The sequence below is a fragment of the Biomphalaria glabrata genome, chromosome 8 (genome assembly GCF_947242115.1).
Source record: "Biomphalaria glabrata chromosome 8, xgBioGlab47.1, whole genome shotgun sequence".
Taxonomy (NCBI): domain Eukaryota; kingdom Metazoa; phylum Mollusca; class Gastropoda; family Planorbidae; genus Biomphalaria; species Biomphalaria glabrata.
This window is the reverse complement of record NC_074718.1, coordinates 20,864,596-20,883,959: the sequence shown is the minus strand read 5'-3', so window position 1 is coordinate 20,883,959 and position 19,364 is coordinate 20,864,596. Positions and strand designations below refer to the sequence as shown.

Below are 19,364 nucleotides of genomic sequence, written 5' to 3'. Positions count from 1 at the left end.
TAGAGCTTGAACATGTCAACAACAACAAGACGAATTGGTGAAGAGATATATTATCCTAAATCATCAAAAGTACCAGATGTAGAAAAGATGATTGGATCTTCAGCAACATTGAATGAAAAAATAAAAGAACCACTTTTTATGCGCAGCACTAATAATCATATAAGACTCCTGTCTACATTGATAGTCTTAAAAACTCTATCTAGAGGTAAAAATATTTTTAATAATATAGTTGTTTAAATACACCACTTTTTACTTTGCTTTGTGAAGTAGTAATCTAATTTAGCATGCACATTTAACTGAAGCAAATAAATGTCAGATTAGTCTCATTTTCAGCTGATGTTATAGCCCAAGCTTTTAATATGCTCAAGTTAGAACTAAAATCTGAACATGCTAAAGAATTATTCTTGTATTATCAAGCAACCAATGTGATACTGAATTACTTAAAGCCCATTCATAAGGTAAAAAAAAAAATTAAGGTAATGGACCTCATTCACCAATCGTAAACAAACAACATTTAGTCATGTGATCATATTGATAAAACAACAAAAAAAACTGTCACGTGACAGCCATCATGAATTAAACATGAGATCATAAATTATACAGAAGAGTTAGAGCACCATGTGGCTAAATGTTGTTTGTTTACGGTTGGTGAATGAGATCCATTACCGGTATATGTTTGTTTTTTTTACCACTTTTTGTCTTAATTTGGTGACAGTGTCTAAATGTTTATAATTACTTAGACTTAACAAGAAAGATAATGCCTATCATAAGCTATCCTGACAAGATCACCGTCTAATCTTTCGACTCAGGACCGGACACAACAGAATGAGACAACATATTTACAGGAAGCTCAAAATTGGAACCAGGGAAATCTGCCCATGTGGATTGTCACCAATGCTGACCATGTCCTTCAAAACAATTTTTTTTACTAAGAGGCCCATACAAGACACTGGCTCCAAAACACCCCAATAGAAAGAAAACTATATGGAGCATTGGGCAGCAAGCTGTCTCCACAAAGATCTGTCTCTGGCAATGTCTGAAGCCTCCTCCCACCTGATGTCCACTGTTTTGAGGTCCTCCATGAAAGTGTGGCGCCAAGTTATACAAATTTATTTGAAGAAAATTTCATTGAATTCTTTAAATTCATTTTAAGCAAATTAAAAGACTTTCACATTTGTACAAAATTAATTATTTTGGTTTAAAAATATGGATCCGTGTAGGATGTAATTATCTTCTGTTTTAAATCTGTAATTGATAAGATATATATGTATTATTACTAACTATAGCTTAAACTAGTTCTAGCCATGCTTGCTGTCATTCCCTGCTGTCCACTAGAAAGTTTCATTTCAAAACTATCTGCAAAACATATATACATATATAAAAAATATTCAGGTTTTCTTTCTATCCTAGGAGTTAATAAAAATTTCAAAAGTGTGGCATGTTTTTTTAATAATTTATTTACCTATTCTAACCAATGTTATTTTAAAAAATATAAGTGTACGCTAAATGAATATATGAAGATGCTGTGGCTCAGTGGTAAAGCACTAGGAATCAAAAGTCCTGTGTTCAAATCCTGGTGAAGACTCTAGGCAATTTTCAGTTTGTTTCCACACAAACTGTCTTTGTAACCTTGTTTATTTATTTTTTATTGTAGGCATTTACTTCAGTTGCTATGGAAATTCTACTTCAAATGGCAACAGATTCACCTTTTCAACAGATGTTTTTTGAAAGTTGCAGCAATGAAAACTTCTTTCGTTCAGCTGCATTGCTAATCAGAACACCATTGCCAGATATAAAAGTGATGGAGAGACTAAGTATTATACTACAAAAATTGTCTAAACTAAAGTAAGAAACTGTTGTTTTGTTGGGGGTTTTTTTTGTTGTTCAATAGTTCTCATTTGGCTTTTTAAATGTCTTGTTATTGCAGTGTTTCTCAAATTCTAACCATCAGGAATGCATTTATTAGACGAGAACATCTAGTAGCTGTATTTTTTTTATATAGAAAAGGACTATGATACAACCTGGAAATATGGCATTCAACGGGGCCTGGAGCTTATGTGCAGGGTTTCTGCGTCCTCCTGAAATTCCAAAATGTTCTGGAATTTAAAAAAAACTCAAAAAGTCCTGGAAATCTCCTGGAATTTTAAAATATCTCCTTGAATGTCCAACAATAGTGCAACTGATTCATATTTTTCTAGAAAAGGTATCAAAACCTTTGCAATTGAGATAAATTTCAATTTTGGCAAACAGCCCTTGAAGTGCTCAAAAGACTTCTTAGCAGTAATTTAAGACTGTATGAATTTGTTGAGTTACTGGCTTAGCTGTCGGTGTAGGACGAGTGACAGTCACTGTGACTGTGGCAGCCCTTTTGACAAACACAACTCCCCGCAGTCAGTACTGTTCTCTGCCACTTAAAGCTAGTGGGGTCCAGGAACGAGGACGGTGCGCTGTGTACGCAGCACGGTCTGATTTAGCCCAGTCAATCAGTATGGCCATCTACTGCTGGGAGCCCTCAGACAGGACACGGGATGGGGAATCCCATGTCCAGACCTGGACCTTTCTAACAATGAACTGGATAATGGCGCCCTGGTAGGCGCCGATTCCCTACTGGACTTGATTGAAGGTTTGAGTTGGCAACTCCGCTTCTGGCACTTGTGACCAAAAGATGGGTTTACCCCAGGGCAGGATTATTTCAGTAACTCTATAAAACCTCTGTCCCCTGGCATAGAGTACTCTCTGTATGTTGATGACTTTGTCATTCTTACATATGGCAAAAACATGAATACTTTAGAAAGAAAATTACTATTATGTTTAAATAAAATTCAAAATTGGGCAAACAATATTGGCTTAAAATTTTCTGATTCCAAAACTGTTAGCATGTATTTTTGTAATTTAAGGGGAATCCCTCCAGACCCTGATTTATTTTTAGACGAAAAGAAGATTCCTGTTAAAACTACTAAATTTTTAGGCCTTACCCTAGATTCAAAATTTAATTTTCTCCCCCATATTAAAGAACTAAAGAGGAAATGCCACAAGTCAGAGATACCTTGCTGCTGCTATATCGGAGTCTGATCCTATCCAAGTTAGCAACTAGGTGCCTTTGATGAGAAGTTTTACTGGAAATCATATCTAAAAATATTGGAACCCATACAAAATTCTGCCCTGCGGCTCTGTCTTGCCACATTTCGTACATCATTGATCCATGTCTCCATGTGAAGGCTGGAGAACTCCCCACGGACAACAAACTGAAAAAGCTTGCAATGCAGTCTATAGTCAACCTAAAATCCAACCTCACGAACCCTGCTTTCGACTCCATATTTATCTTATCTTATATAATACAGACGTTACTTCAAAAAAAGAAGATGATTACGTCCTACCCATCATGCATTTAGTAATGCATATTAACCAATGACTTAAATTCTGCCAAGTCACTGGTTTTCCTGACTAGCTCAGGCAACCCATTCCATGCTCTAATAGCACTAGGGAAGAAGGAGTATTTGTACAAATTTGTCCTAGCATATGGGACGAGGAATGTGCCTTTATCTTTGTGTCTTTCAGAGTATTTTATTAAATTTTGTTTTTGTATTTGAAGATTATGGTTCAGTGTTTTATGTATGATTGCTACTTTACTTTTGAGCCTTCTGTCCTGAAGGCTTTCTAAATTTAGTGATTTTACTAAAGGTGTTACTCTAGTCAAATGTGAATATTCGTTTGATATGAATCTCACTGCTCTATTTTGTGTCTGTTCCAGTTTCTTAATGTTTTCTTGAGTTGAGGGGTCCCAAACGGAGGATGCATATTCTATTATTGGCCTAACCAAGGTTAAATAACATTTTAGTTTTATGTTCTTATTTGATTTATAGAAATTTCTTTTAATAAATCCTAATGCTTTGTTTGATTTTTTTTGTAGTTTCATCAATATGTGGATTCCATGATAATTTTTCATTTATTATAACACCTAGGTATTTTGCGTTTTTAGTCTGTGTTACTGGTTTGCCATGAATAAGATAAGTGGAATTAATTTGTTTTAGTTTTTTTGTTACTCTTAACAACTGACATTTTTCTGGGTGGAAAGACATGCTCCAATTTGATTCCCATTTCTGTAATTCATCTAATTCTCTTTGTAAAATATCTGTGTCTTGTGTTGTTTTTATTGTTCTATATATTATGCAATCGTCTGCAAATAATCTGACTTTTGTTCCTGAAGTAATGCAATTTGGTAAATCATTTATGTAAATTAAAAATAGTAGTGGACCCAAGACTGTTCCTTGAGGTACACTTGAGTTTACTGTTATCGGTGTTGATTTAGAGCCATTTTTTATTACAGTTTGTTCTCTCCCTATCAGAAAATCTTTAATCCACTGATGCAGTGGACCATTAATGCCGAAATATTTTAATTTTTTAAGCAAACTATGGTGGTGAACTTTGTCAAAAGCCTTAGAAAAATCTAGTAAGATAGCATCTATTTGTTCACAATTAGTCCTATTAGTTGTGTTTCACATGATCTATATTTCCTAAAGCCATGTTGGTATGGTGTGAGGACATTATGTTTGTCTAAGTGGTTTATGATGTTGCTACATATTATGTGTTCTAGGATTTTACATGTGATGCTGGTAAGTGATACTGGTCTGTAGTTTCCTGGGTCAGATTTTTCTCCTTTTTTAAATAGGGGGGTGACATTAGCTTCTTTCCAGTCCTTTGGTACTCTGCCCTGGTTAAGTGAAGCCTGAAAGAGTATTTTGAACACTGGGGCTAGCTCATTGCTTAGTTCTTTGAGTAATCTAGCTGGAATACCATCAGGTCCAGACGCTTTATTTGGTTTGGTGTTGGCTAATAGTTTTTGAATTCCATTTTCTTGTACTACTATATCTTCTATGTTGTCTACTTGGTTCAAATTCAGTAATATGTCTTTGTCTCCTGGGGCTGAGAATGCTGATGCAAAGTATTTGTTTAGGATGTTTGCTTTAGTTTCATTATCATTATGTATTATGTTATGTTCATCTTTTAATGGCGCTATGCCTGTTGTTTCCATTTTCTTAGACTTAATGTATGACCATAGGTTTTTGTTGTTATCTTTAGATATTACATTGTTTATGTATTCACTCTGCAGCTGTCTGCTTACTTTTTGGGTTAAGTGTTTAATTTTTATATACTTTTTGTAAACTCTTTCTGCATTAGTTTCTTTAAATTTTCTATATAGGTTTTCCTTCTGTTTACAAAGCTTCTTTAGTCTATTATTAAACCAGCGTTTATTTATTTTGTTTCATGTGTATTTAGTTGGTATGTGATTTTCTATAATGCTTTTAAGATGGTTTTTAATGAAATTCCAGAGGTCATCGACTGGTTGGTTAATGTCTTTTTCTAATAAGAATGTTTGTTGAAAATTTAATGCAGCTTGGTGTAGTTGTGTTAGGTTACATTTATTCCAGAGTAAGATTTTTCTTTTGGGTTTTGTATTGGCTACTGCTTTTATCTGTGTATTTTTATGATCTCATGGTCTGATAGACCAGGGATAATATCATAATCATCTACTAATCCAGGTCTGTTGGTTAAGAAGAGATCTAATGTGTTGTTTAATCTAGTTGGCTTTTTAATGATTTGATCTAAACTTAGGTTGTGTAAAGTTTCTATGAAAAGCTCATTTATGTCCTTAAGGTTTTGGTGTTTATCTATGGTTAGTGTTTTCCAATTTATATCAGGTAGGTTGAAATCACCCATAATCCAAAAAACTGCATTTTTATTTGTCTCTTTAAGTGTAGTAATCTGATTACATAGTTCCTGCATGTATTCTAAACTAGAATTTGGTGGTCTGTAAATGCTTCCTATTATTAGGGATGTTGAGGTGGTATTAATTTTACAAAATGTTGATTCTATATTTTTTGAGTTAGGTAAAGTAATTTCTTCTGCTATAAGAGTGTTTTTTATTGCTAAAAGAACTCCTCCATGATTATCAGCCCTATCTTTTCTAAAAATTTCATAATTACTATTGAAAATTTCTGCATTATAAATTTCAGGATGTAGCCAAGTTTCTGTTCCTGCAATTATGTCTGGTTTCTCACGTTCTAATAAAATTTCTAAGTCTGCTGTTTTGTTCCTAATGCTTTGAAAATTTATTACTAAGGTTTTAAGGTATTTTGGTGTTACTTCTTTAGTAGGTTTGTTTAGTGAGGCTGTTGTATTAATTTTAGTAGATTTAGGTTTAACAGGAGTGGATCTGGCTAGTGGTTGGTGAGTTTGTTTAGGATGTTGTATGGGTTAGAAGTGTCTGCATCAAAGGAATCAAACAGTCCTGATGTAAACTGAGGTAACCCACACGGTACACAGTGCCATGATGCATCTTTGTTGCCTAAGGCATAATATGCAGGTGTATTCATATGGAGACATGATGCATGGTACCATTCATCGCAGGTGTCACATTGAATGGCTTTCTGTTTCATGGTGCATACTTTTTTGCAGATGTTGCATCTCTATCTTTAGATCTAGGGCATGGATTTGACTCTACATCTCCTGCTATTAATATTAACAGTGAAAGGTATTTATTTCTGCTGTGTCTGATTGAGAACTTCCATTTGTGATGGGTAATCTTCTTTAGTGTTATGGATGTGTATGTTAGGTTATTTTTGAAGTTGCATTGATCTAAAGTGTGATGATTGATTATGACTGTTGTTTCCTTTTTAAGTTTAGTGTTGACTATGGTAGATCTGGTTCTGTGTTCAGCTAGTGTGTATTTAGTGATTATTATGATAAATAGCCAGAGCAATTTCATGATGACTGTTGTTGATTTTAGTTTTTAAAGGGGTCTAGTCTAAGTCTAGTTTAAGATTTACAATGCCTAAGTCATGTCTAAATCTAAAGTGAAAGCTAATTTACAATGACAATTAAATCAAATGAAATGGTTTATTAAATTCAAAATATGGACCTAGTCCTAGACGATCTAGACTAGATCTAGTTCTAGATCAATATATTTACGTGTATAACTAACTATATAGAATATTACTATTAGTTATTATTAGTTATTATTAGTAGTATTAGTAGATGATTAGTAGATCTAAAGCCTTAATTAAAGTCTAAGTCAAACACTAGACTTGTGACTAGACTGACTAGATCTATGGATAATAATAAATATTTTTTTATATTTATATAGTGAATATAGTGAATATACTTTTTTATATAGTTTATATAGTCTCTAACTAGATCTAGTCCTAAGCTAAGAGTTGTTAATTTGAATTAATTAGTGTAAAAAATGCTGAATTAAGTTAAATATATAATTTAAAGATATTAGTTTATTAGTTAAATAACTTTTTTAATGAATTTGGTTTGATTTTAATACAACAAAACGAAAAATTTAACTCATCTCTGATAACAGTAAACAGGGAGCAGCCATCTTGCCAAGAGCGCGTAACTCTACATATGTAGAACTATAGGGGCCTACAATCTTTCCACAGCCTTAGCTAAACATTAATTTGTTTTTAATTTTGTTTACAGGTCAAATAGACGTTTCTTTGAAACCTACACAATCGTTGCTATTATTCAAGAGATGTTGGTGTCTGGAGGAAATGAAAATGCTTTTTTAAATTTAAATTTGAAATCTATTCTTCACAATTTGAAAATACCAGCTAAAACACTATTTTAAAATGTAAATAATATGCAATGCAAATGACATCTAAGTATTTGTGTAATATTTTTATGCTTTGCCCTGTTGGCTTAATGTCCTTATTTAAAATTGAATATTATAGATTAGCCTAACATTCCAACTTAAGCTTTTTTTTTTTTTTTTTTTTTTTTTTTTTTTTTGCTCTGTCAAACTTTCTGTTTTGTACTTATTCCTGACATCAGTGAAAAGAAAATACATTGATTTTTTATCTGTAGAATGTAATAAATTTAAATCTTTTTTAATAAATGCTTAATACAAAACATGTAGCTTTTCTGAGCTAAATGTGGGAGCACGTTCTAAACCTTTAGTATGTGTAATGAAAACACCTACAAACTGATTTTTGAGAGCTAGATGCAGTACAGTACAAAACATTGCAATTCATTTGTTTTGTAAAAGAGGTTTTGCTATTGCACTTGTCACAAACCCCTCTATCTAAGAGCTGGTTTGTGTTATAATCCATGATCCATCCAAAATGAAAATAGTTAATCTCCCATGGGAAAAACTTTCCTACTCTAACAAAACCATATCTCACAGTCTAACTCTCATAGCACTCTCTCCCATCCTAAATTACATATGGGCTTATTCTGTAAATAACTTGTCATTTCTAAAAAAAAACATTGGACCATCTCCCCCCTTGACCTGTTGACCAGGATCTCACCTCTCAGTGATAGCCATGATCAACCTTTCAATATCTCAGCGAGACCCTAAATTGGTATCATGAATATAACCCATGGGTTTAGCCAGGAAATTATTTTTTTTTGGGGGGGGGGGGGGGGGATAACCCCCGCGCTATATATATATATTTATATAAATGTTTGTGTGTGTGTATACAATTAATCTTTATTCCATTCTGACTCTTCATTCTTTCGGAAGACGTTTATTATACCCTAGAACAGGTTCTTCCTAGAGTTAGTGGAAAATTTGTAGACTGTCCGCTCTTGTCAGCAATGGGCACAGAGCTCCCCCAGCGCGGGGTTTCGCCGCCAAGCACTATTTCGGTATTGAAAGCCTAAAAAATGCATATTCTGAGGTATCTACAGTGCATTATTCTGCTATTAGAATTTTTTATTTGTGGCGCCAAGTTGTACTAGGATGTCCCTGTTTTTGCTTTCCTCGTAATGGCCTCCATGTCATTGCAACTCTTATTGCGCGTAATTCATTTTGTCGGAGAACATGTACTGCAAACCTCATGCGACGCTCTGTCACAACCTTACTAAGGGGTCAACTTCCAGATCGGAATAGGATTTCCTTGAATGAAACCCGATCTCTGTAACTGAATCATAAAATCCGTCTTAGCCATCTTTGAGCCACATTTAGTCTTTTTCAATTTCGGCACGCTACCTTCATTGCTATTGGATAGACGCGCGCTAAACAGAATGGACGAGGGGCGGTGCTCTGCATTTTTCAAGCGTACTCAAAGCTCGTTGAATCGATGCACATACATAATGGGATCTCATTAAAACGGCCAACAGAATGATATTGTTCCGTGTGACCTCAATATCACCGGATTATATCTCGCTACTTCTGATTGCTACACACTACAACGTGAGAATAAATAGAGGGTTTTGTTTTCTTGGAACCACACGTGCACATGGTATTTCTTTGTAGACGAAACTATCTCTGATTGTAAATCCTAAATCCTAAACGAACAGACTTCAATCCTACGAAACAATAAATCTGTGCATTTGTACACTTTTTAATGTACAGTTATTTTCAATTGCATTTAGTTATTTCAACTGCGCTTAGTTATGTTAAAAGTTAGTGTTATTTCTCTTTTATAAAAAGTATCACAGACCTATATAGACCTACATATTATAGCTAGACTGGAAAACGGAAACACATTCTTATCCGATAATGATCAGGGACATATATCTATATGTATATCTCTATAAATATAAATATATATATCATGGGCGTAGCCAGTATTTTTTTCGGGGGGGTTTGGGGGGGGATTTTTTTTCTCCCCCACCTCGCGAAAAAAATTTTTTATATAAGACGTTTATTGTGCCCTAGAATAGGTTCATTCTGGAGTTAGTGGGAAAATTATGGATTCCCCGACAATGCCAGCAAAGGGGTCTACTCCCCCAGCGCGTGGCGAGCCCCGCCGCCAACTACTATTTCTGTTATTGAAAGCCAACAAAATGCATATTCTGAGGTATCAACAGTGCATTTTCCTGCTATTAAAAAGTTTTATTTCAGAAAACTAATGACTTAGACCCTCCGCGCCGTCAAGCTGTTTCCTCAAAAATCTGTCACTGGTAATGTCTGAAGCCTCTTCCCACCTGCTCTGAGGACCTCCATGAATGTGTTGCGCCAAGTTGTACTAGGATGTCATCCCAACCCTCATGCTACGCTCTGTCACAATCTTACTAAGGGGTCGACTCCCATTTCGACATAGGATTTCCTTGATTTAGACCCGATCTCTATAACTGACTCCTAAAATCTATCTTAGCCATCTTTGTTGAGCCACATTTAGTGTTTTTCAATTTCGGCAGATGACTATTCACTGCACTTTATTAATGGAGCCCAGCCACTGGTAGAAATTTGTAACCTCTCTTGGCTACGCTCTTGGAATTAGGTGACTGTAGTTTGCTTTAGATTTTATATAGAAAAGGTAAGTTTTATCGTCAAATTCACCTGTTGAAGGTTTTAAACTAAAAAATCTCTGGAGTTTTTTTTAAACAAATTCAAAACCTCCTTAGCTACGCTCATAGAATTTGATGAATTTGGTTTACTGTACAATAATATTGAAGAGAGAGGTTTTCTACCTCAAAACTCTCTGTAAGAGGATTTTAAACTCAAAACCATCTGGAGGGGTTTTAAACTTTAAAGAAAAAAAAACTTTGGAGGAGGGGGTTTAAATTCAAAACCCCCCTTTAAACCCCCCCTTGGCTTGGCTATTCTCATAGAATTTTGAGTGTGTAATTTGCTTTTTTTTTTATTGAAGAAGTATTTTTAGCACTAAACCCCGCTGAAAGGGTTTAAACTCAAAATCCCCTTTGTCTACGCTGATAGCATTTTGAGTGTGTAATTTTCTTTATATATATTAATATTATTATATATATATTTAAGAAGTACTTTTTAACTTTAAACGCCGCTAAAGGGGGTTTAAACTCAAAAGGCCCTTTTGGCTATGCTTATGGAATTTTTAGTGTAATTTTTGCTTTTTTTTTTTTTTTTTTTTTTTTTTTTTAGTGACGAGGTATTTTTTAGTTTTAAACCCTGCTGGAGGGGCGTTTTAAGTCAAAACTCCCTTTGACTACGCTCATATAATTTTGAGTGTGTAATTTGTTTTTCTTTTTATATTGAAGAGGTATTTTTTAGCTTCAAAACCCAGCTGCAGGGGGTTTTAAACTCAAAACCCCTTTGGCTAAGCTCTAAGAATTTTCAGTGTGTAATTTGCTTTTTTAGCGGCCCCCGAAAGGGGAAAAGACGCTATTAGTTTTGTCGGTCCGTCAGTCCCGTTTAGATCTCAGAAACTAGAAGAGAAAATGAAAATCGGACATCATGATATTTTAGATCATTGACTGTTCTGATGTAGCCCCTATAAACATGCCCTTTATGGCCCAATATCAGTTCTGATTAAGGTTGTCCCCATTGCCCTAATGGCATCCCTAAATAGCCCCATCTGGGCCCTAATGGGAGCGGGTACCGTTTGCACATTGGCGTCATTAGGGGCCAATAGGGGCAACCGTAATTGTGCCAATATCGGCCCAGAATGGGTAAAATTACTTTCGGATTCATTGGGGATTTCCAGAATCGCACCATAATCAAGCCCATACCAGCCCCAATGGTTTAGTAACTGACATTTTTATTGGGGCTCAATTAGGGACAACCATTGTACCATTATCGGTCCGATGCTGGCTCTAATGGTTTAGTAACTGAAATATTTATTAGGGCTCAATTAAGGATAACCCTTATTGTGCCAATATCATTCCAATGCTGGCCCCAATGGTTTAGTAACTGAAATATTTATTAGGGCTCAATTGGGGATTATATATATATAGTTCGTCCATCGTGGTTCGATGATGACCACTTTGTCATCCAGGGGGCTGAGGGCTTTGCACTAGGGTTTTATGCCTCCTCGTGTGGCTGGTGAGACCTATGTGAGCCCGGAATGTTCGGCCGCACACTGGGCAGGTTATTCCAGCTGGAGCTAGTGTCGTTTGCTTTTCTTTTCTGGCGTTTTTCTTCTGCCTGCGTTGTTCTTTTTTCCTCAGCATCCTGTGCGCCAGTTTTCACAGCTCGACGCCATGATGCTCTGTCATGTGCCTCTGTCTCCAAGGTGCCTGGGTCTATGCTGAACGCCTTCAGAGAAGCTTTGAGGGTGTCCCTGAAGCGCTTTCTTTGACCACCTTGCGAGCGCTTTCCTTGGCCATACAAGAGTCGTTTAGGGATGCGGTGGTCTTCCATTCTGTAAACGTGACCTGCCCATCGCAGATGGGACTGCATCAGGATTGTGTGGATACTTTGCAGACACGCTCTTCGAAGGACTTCAGTGTTTGGTATTTTGTCTTGCCATTTGACATTTAGTATTTTTCTCAGACATGTCACGTGGAAGTGGTTCAGTTTCTTTGCATGTTTACTGTTCACTGTCCATGTTTCTGAGGCATAGAGCAATGTAGGGAGGATGACGGCTCTATAGACCCCTAGCTTTGTGTTTGAGGTGATACCACGTCTGTTCCAGACATCTTTAGACAGTCTGCTATAGGATGCACTGGCCTTGGCGATACGCAGGTCGATTTCACTATCGATTTTTCCGTTTCTGGAGAGTGTGCTGCCAAGACATGCGAATTTGTCCACTGCGTTTATATCCTGTCCATTTATAGCGATGCTTGGATCCGAGTAGGCTTTCCCAGGAGCAGGCAGATATAAGACTTCAGTCTTGTTTGTATTAATGGTAAGGCCAAAGTCTGAGCATGCTCTTGAGAAGTCACTGACTATGCTCTGCAGATCATTTTCAGAGCAGGCATTTAGGGCACAGTCGTCAGCAAATAGCAAGTCTCTGATTACTGCTGCATTTGTTTTTGATTTTGCTTTAAGCCGCATCGGGTTGAATAGGCCACCATCAAATCTGCATGATATATTTATCCCGTTGTTTTCTCTATTTGTGAATGCATCTGTTAGCATAGCGGAGAACATGATACTGAACAGTGTAGGTGCTAGGACACAGCCTTGTTTTACCCCTTTGATACTTCGAAGGGCTCTGATGGTTCTCCACTTTCTTGGACACGAGCCTTCATGCCATCATGAAATAGTCTCACCATGGTTATGAATTTTCGTGGACAGCCATACTTTGACATAATCTTCCAGAGTCCTTCTCTGCTAACAGTGTCAAATGCCTTTGTTAGGTCGACATATATTGAGAAAGGTCAGCATTTTGTTCTTGGCATTTTTCCTGTAGCTGCCTTGCTGCAAAGATCATGTCAATGGTTCCACGTTCTTTTCTGAAGCCGCACTGGCTTTCTGGTAGTAGACCACGTTCTATGTGTTGCATGAACCGATTTAGTAGGATGCGTGCAAGGATTTTCCCAGCAATAGAGAGAAGAGATATTCCTTTGTGGTTGTCGCAGATCTGGCGGTATAAATGAACAATTGTGGCATCTTTAAAGTCTTTGTGGTATTGACTCTTTTTCCCACATAATTAAGAAGAACTTATGAAGTCTTTCAATCAGGGCTAATCCACCTTTTTTGTAGACCTGTGCGGGAAAGGAGTCAGCTCCTGGGGCTTTTCCGCTTGCGAGCTGTTGAATGGCAAAATCGGTTTCCTTTAGCGTAGGGGGGTCATCCATTTTTTCATTTATTGGTACTTGCTGTAGCCTGTCTATGGCCGCTTCATTTATGATGGAAGATGTATTGAGAACCTTTTGGAAGTGCTCTGCCCAGCGTTTTAGGATTTCTTCCTTATCTGTCAATAGGATTGTCCCATCAGCATTTAATAGAGGGGATGAGCCTGACTTTGTGGGTCCATATATTTCGTTAATGGCATGGTAGAAGTTCTTCATGTCGTGCTTGTCAGCAAATTCCTGTATTGTTTCCACTTTCTTTCTAAGCCAGGTATCTTGCATTTGGCGTAACTATTTTTGCGGATGTTAGTGAATGCATCTTTAGTGGACTGGGAGTTTGGGTTTGTTCAGATACAATTTATGGAGCTTGTGCTTTTCGTCTAATAGTTTCCTGATTTCAGTACTGTTTTCATCAAACCAGTTCTGATGCTTTCTCTCCATAGGACCGAGTATGTTTAATGCTGTGCTATAGATAGCTTCTTTGAAGCATTCCCAGCTTTTATCTACATATTCAGTTAGAAGGGTGGACTTGAGGCAGTTCTTTATCGCATCTGCAAGCGACTTTTCAGTTTTGTCATCTGCTAGGCTGGCCGTGTTTAGCCTTTTTAGGGGTTTAGATTTTTGCGGACGTCTCCTTGGTTGAATACGAATGTTTAGTTTTGTGATGATGAGGCGGTGGTCTGTTCCACATTCTGCACCACAGCAAGATTTGGTGACACGAATGTCCTGACGGTCAGATTGTCTGGTGATGGCGTAATCTATGAGGTGCCAGTGTCTTGAGCGGGGATGCATCCAGGAAGTTCGCTTTCTCATTGGAAGACTGAATATTGTGTTTGATATGAGCAGCTTGTGTTCAGCACAGGTCTGGAGTAGTAATAATCCGTTGCTTTTGCATTGACCTATCCCGAATCGGCCTAAGACTCCTTTCCAGATGGAATGGTCAGAGCCGACTCTTGCGTTGAAGTCACCGAGAATGAGTAGCTTTCTGTTTTTGGAATTTTGTGGAGTTTAGTTTTTCATAGAACTTTGCTATGACATCATCTGGGTTGGTCAGGGTGGGTGCGTAACAGCTAACAATGGAAATATGTTTCTTTCCGTTTTGTAAAGGCAGCTTTAGGGTCATGAGCCTATCACTAATTCCTTTGGGAGACCCGACTAGTTTAGATACTATTGATGTTTTTATGGCAAAGCTGACTCCAGATAAACGTCGTACTTCAGTGCTTCTACCGCTCCAGATCCTCTTTCGCAGAGTTCACCTTCATCTGCAAGCCGAGTCACGCTTAGTGCTCTTATGTCTATGTTGTATCTGTGGAGCTCCCTGGCTACTAGTGCAGTTCGATTACCCTTATTGTGTCAATATCATTCCGATGCTGGCCCCAATAGTTTAGTAATGTGAATTTTATTGTTTTTTATTAGGGATGACCATCATAATGCCATTATCACGTCGATATTGGTTTAATTAATTAGGGATGACCTTTATTATTCTTCAATTCATCATGACTGATTTTTTTTGTTTATTATGCCCTTTTTGTTCAGATGCAGCTCAATGGCTTAGTAGAAATGAAGCCACATTGGTGCAATCAGTGTGTGATCTATATACATGTAGCTATAATGTCAACATATTTAAACAATAATGGACATACAGTTTTGGAAATGTACTAGACAAGACTTGCATGCTCTGTTCATTCATTCTAAAATTAAACTTACACAAAGTAGGACACATTTTTTTTTAAATCTTTATTCATGGAATAATAAACCAACAAAAAAGACAAATATGAACAAGAAATGAAGAAAGCATTTTCATTCTATCCTTTGCATCCTTTACAGGCTAACTTCAAGAGTGGTGACAATAATTTCAACATCAGTAAAGCGATCATATTTTGACTTCCATGCAGCAGCTGAAAGAAACAAAAATTAATTAATTGTCATGTAACAAAACTACCTTCATCGAGCATGAGAAGACCTACATTCATGTATGTGGACATACTATTTTACAGTGATATATCCAGCCCTTGGGCTAGAATAGGAAATCATGCTAAAAAATTAGGTTGCTTCTAAACCCTGTTAAGCAATTTAAAAATGTAACAGTATTTCAAAATTTGGAGCCCAATCTTCTTCTTAAAATACATGTTATGAATTGGTGTCAGCAAATATGGTTATGGTATTTGACTACGACTAAAAGTGCAATGGCAGACTAGATCTATCTAGGCTTCACTTCATTCAATATTATATTTTGTCCAATTTATTTATATTAATTTTATCACAGGCTCTTAATAATACAACTATATTCTGTTGTAATTATAGTTGAATGATATTTAATAAAAAAAAATTTGGCTGATAAGTTATTCTACATTCAAAACAACCGATCACAGTGAAACAAAAAAAAAAACTGTTTCAAAATTAGGATAACATTTAGTTATTTACGTTGAATTAATTCCATCTCATTAAAACTTTTTTTCGGGTTACTGATCGGTAATCTTAAAAGGAATTATAATTTTTCTTCCCTTCTTGAGCAGGCTTCCTTGTGAAAAGAACAGCATCTGTAGTGCATGCATAGATCATTCTGATCTGTAAGATATATAAAGAAAAATGTGACGTTCTGTGAAAAAAATATATTGTTTAAAGCATTCAAACAAAATAATATTACAATAGAGGCAAAACACAAAATGTTGCTGTAATGATGAGACACTATTTTTTCTTTATTAGTATCAACACAAATATAAAAAAAAAAAAAAAACTATTATACATTTTTTTATAACTAGAGCACTGACATAGCTCTTACAATAGCTTTCTATAATTAGTACCAAAAAAAAAAAACAACTAACAACATTATTTCCTTTGTCAGTGTGATTTACATTTACCTCTTACTTGAAAGCAACTTCGCACTCCTTAGAATAGGGCTGAATTGGGTTTAATACTTACTATGAACTTTTCTGTTTACTAAAAAAAGAAAATTAAAGTCAGAACAAGCCATATTTAAAATGAATTTAATTGTTGGGTGCTTTATAAAAAATTATAATTGAAATGGCTGCGTTATATTCAAATTCATCAGGATCCAGAATAATTCAGATGTATTATGAATAGTCATTAGAATAATAGAATGAATCTTAGATCAAAGTGTAAAAAATAGGCTACACTATAGTAATAACTAATAACGCGGTTCTCTATCTCTTCTATACAAATTACGTAATACACACGTACAGGCTGTCACGTGGCTAAATGTTGTTTGTTTACGATTGGTGAATGAGGTCCATTAGTATTAATAGACCTCTAGACTAGGGGTGCACCGGATAGTCGCTCCGGCTTCTGCCGAATATCCGGCATTTTTTACTATCCGGTGCTATTCGGCTCCGGTCGGATATCACTACCGGATAGTAAAAAATACACCTATTTAATATGCATAAAGTGGACCTCGTTCCATTAATGTCTGTTGTAGAATGTATTAATGTTTATATTAAAACAAAATAATGTTCTTAAAAATAGAGCCATTATGAATATGCTCCAAACATCGTTTATTATAAAGACAAGACGTGTTAATAACTTAATATAAATAGAAATGAAACTTTACATCATAAATGCGCTTTACATACAGAGCAGCAATGGCTGACACTTTTTTCAATTTGTCTTGACTTTTGAGTAGGTTAGTTAACATGTTAAAATGCTACATTCCTTGACTACGTCATGCTGACCAGACGTCTGTCTAGCTGTGCGGGTATATCTCCAGAGGTAGAGATTAACAACTCCCACCCCTTTTATTTGTTTAGTCCATCACATTAAGTTTTTTTTTATAGGCAGGTGACCACAAGTTAAATACGATGGACGTAGGTTTCATGTCAGCGTATTGACACTCTCTAGAGGTCACACCTGACACTCTCTAGAGGTCACACCTGTCGAGGGAACTGAGTTTGTTTACTTAGTAGTAAATCTTTATTAGTGGGGGCTGGACTACAAGAGCCACACCTCTAATTTAACTAGGTATATTTCCAGATGAACAACTCCCTCCCCCTTTTATTTGTTTAGTTCATCACATTGAGTTCATTGATTGACAGGTGACCCCAAGTCAAATACGATGGACGTAAGCACTCTCTAGAGGTCACACGAGGGAACTATGTTTCTTTACTTAGAAGTTAATCTTATTTGGGGGGGGGGGGGACTGGACTTCAAGCTCAACATCTACACGGGTATCCGGACAAAGAGTTTGCTTATTTGGAGAAAAATCTTAATCACGTGGTTTGGGCTAGAGGCCACACCTTTTCAAGTGTGCCGAGTTACTTGAACATAAATCTCAATTAGTAAGCTGGACTAAAGATCACACGCACCTAAACGAGTGACCTTTAGCTACACAGAACACAAACCGCGAGATTATATAGCCCAGTAAGCCAGTAACTAATTATTTTGTAGAAGACACGACAAGGGCTATCTTTAAATGGAGAGCTAAACACCCCCTACTCTTTATTTTATTTCTTTGGTCCTTGACACCCAATTTATTGATAGACATTGACCATTTTTAAGCCAGAATGAAAAAACACAACGTGCTAACAAAGGATATTACACTGTCAATAAAGAGTACGGTTAAATAATTAAATTAATTAAATAATTAAGGAAGATGTTTCTAACATACGTTCTTTGCATTTAATGTTTCTTACGTACGTTCTTTGCACAATAAAATAAAACAAAGATGTGCATGTTTGCGTGTGTGTATTTTTTTGCTTTGTATTAAAACCTTTAGAAAGAAAGCTAATTTCATTGTTTAATTCTTTTGACTTAATAAATAACGGAAAACCCTACAGTAAATTTGTAAATCGCATAAAATAAATTGAATAATAGTACCGCAGTTAGATCTAGCAAACAAAGAAACAATATGCTGGAGCGTAAAAAAAAAAACAAAAAAACCCTTGACCTCTAACTAGTGAACGGGCATAATTTATCTATATGCTTGACTGACCATGCCAATGTGTTATCTTTTTTGACTGACACCCAACTATATTGCGTGCGTATGCTCAAGGAAAAAACAATGCTTGATGGTTAACACAAACAACTATACACACTACATTAGGACTACATGTGTAGGCTCACTAGGTATATCTGACCAGGTTGTTGGTCTGAAATTCATGAACACATACATCCGACCACTATACAAGGCAGATTGCATTTTACTTATGAGATTTACATTAGTAACTAGCTAAATATATACTAACATTATTTACATTGACCTTTCTGCACACATCCTTTACAGTTGGTGGCATCCTACATACACACAGACACACTCATGCTATACAGGTTTTTAGAAATACTGTTAAGTTTAAAAAAATCAATCAGTAACAGAGTTTAAAACAATAAGGTATATAAAAGGGAAAAAAAATAAAACCAACCAATATAGGTATGTTATTTAACAGTTAAGTAAAATGTTCAGCAACACAAGCTATTAACAAGACACTTAGGTATCCGGCCCCGGCCGAATATCAAATTTTACTATCCGGTCATATCCGACCGGGGCCGGATATCAAAATGTGCTATCCGGTGCACCCCTACTCTAGACCTTCTAGCTAGATCTACATATTATATGATAATCTAGATTTGGATCTATATTATACTGTCTAGTTTATAGATATCTAGAATTTCTAACACGTATTCATGAATATAGATCTAAGGCTAAATATTATACCTGGATCTGGTTATGTGGACGATGGACTGTTTGGTGGCCTCGATGGTCTCTTCATGGTCGTCTAGTTCATGCCCTGCAACTGCCATCACTTCCCTAAGGTTCTTCATTAATAAATCAATCTTCATTCATAGATTCGGACATTGGTACAAGACATTTGCATCTAAGGTTACAATGGTAAAAGTGTCAATGGATCATTAAAAATATTTTTTCCATTTATTAACTAACTTATTGAATAGAATACTGATTTAAATGTTTTTTT

The 19,364-nt window shown here is 36.0% G+C and overlaps 1 protein-coding gene and 2 long non-coding RNA genes across 9 annotated transcripts in view; 2 read left to right on the top strand and 1 right to left on the bottom strand.

Annotated features, from left to right (window-relative positions):
• The window catches only part of LOC106068117 (coiled-coil domain-containing protein 138-like), a 75,274-nt gene extending 67,612 nt beyond the window's left edge, over nt 1-7,662 (top strand). For all 7 annotated transcript variants that reach the window (XM_056038950.1, XM_056038948.1, XM_056038947.1 and 4 more), the window contains 4 exons: nt 4-205; nt 334-458; nt 1,655-1,845; nt 7,486-7,662. In XM_056038950.1, coding sequence (XP_055894925.1) covers nt 4-205; nt 334-458; nt 1,655-1,845; nt 7,486-7,633 — 666 coding nt within the window. In that variant the 3' untranslated portion in view covers nt 7,634-7,662. The remainder of the gene's footprint in view (nt 1-3; nt 206-333; nt 459-1,654; nt 1,846-7,485) is intronic.
• A 2,403-nt stretch (nt 7,663-10,065) lies between these two features.
• Nucleotides 10,066-15,641, top strand: LOC129927782 (uncharacterized). Its single transcript, XR_008779458.1, has 2 exons — nt 10,066-15,152; nt 15,268-15,641. It is a non-coding gene; the product is annotated as an uncharacterized LOC129927782 (long non-coding RNA).
• On the bottom strand, nt 15,199-19,083 carry LOC129927783 (uncharacterized). Its single transcript, XR_008779459.1, has 4 exons — nt 16,642-19,083; nt 16,302-16,380; nt 15,865-16,008; nt 15,199-15,338 (listed from the first exon to the last, which is right to left on the bottom strand). It is a non-coding gene; the product is annotated as an uncharacterized LOC129927783 (long non-coding RNA).
• Between the last annotated feature and the right edge of the window lie 281 nt (nt 19,084-19,364).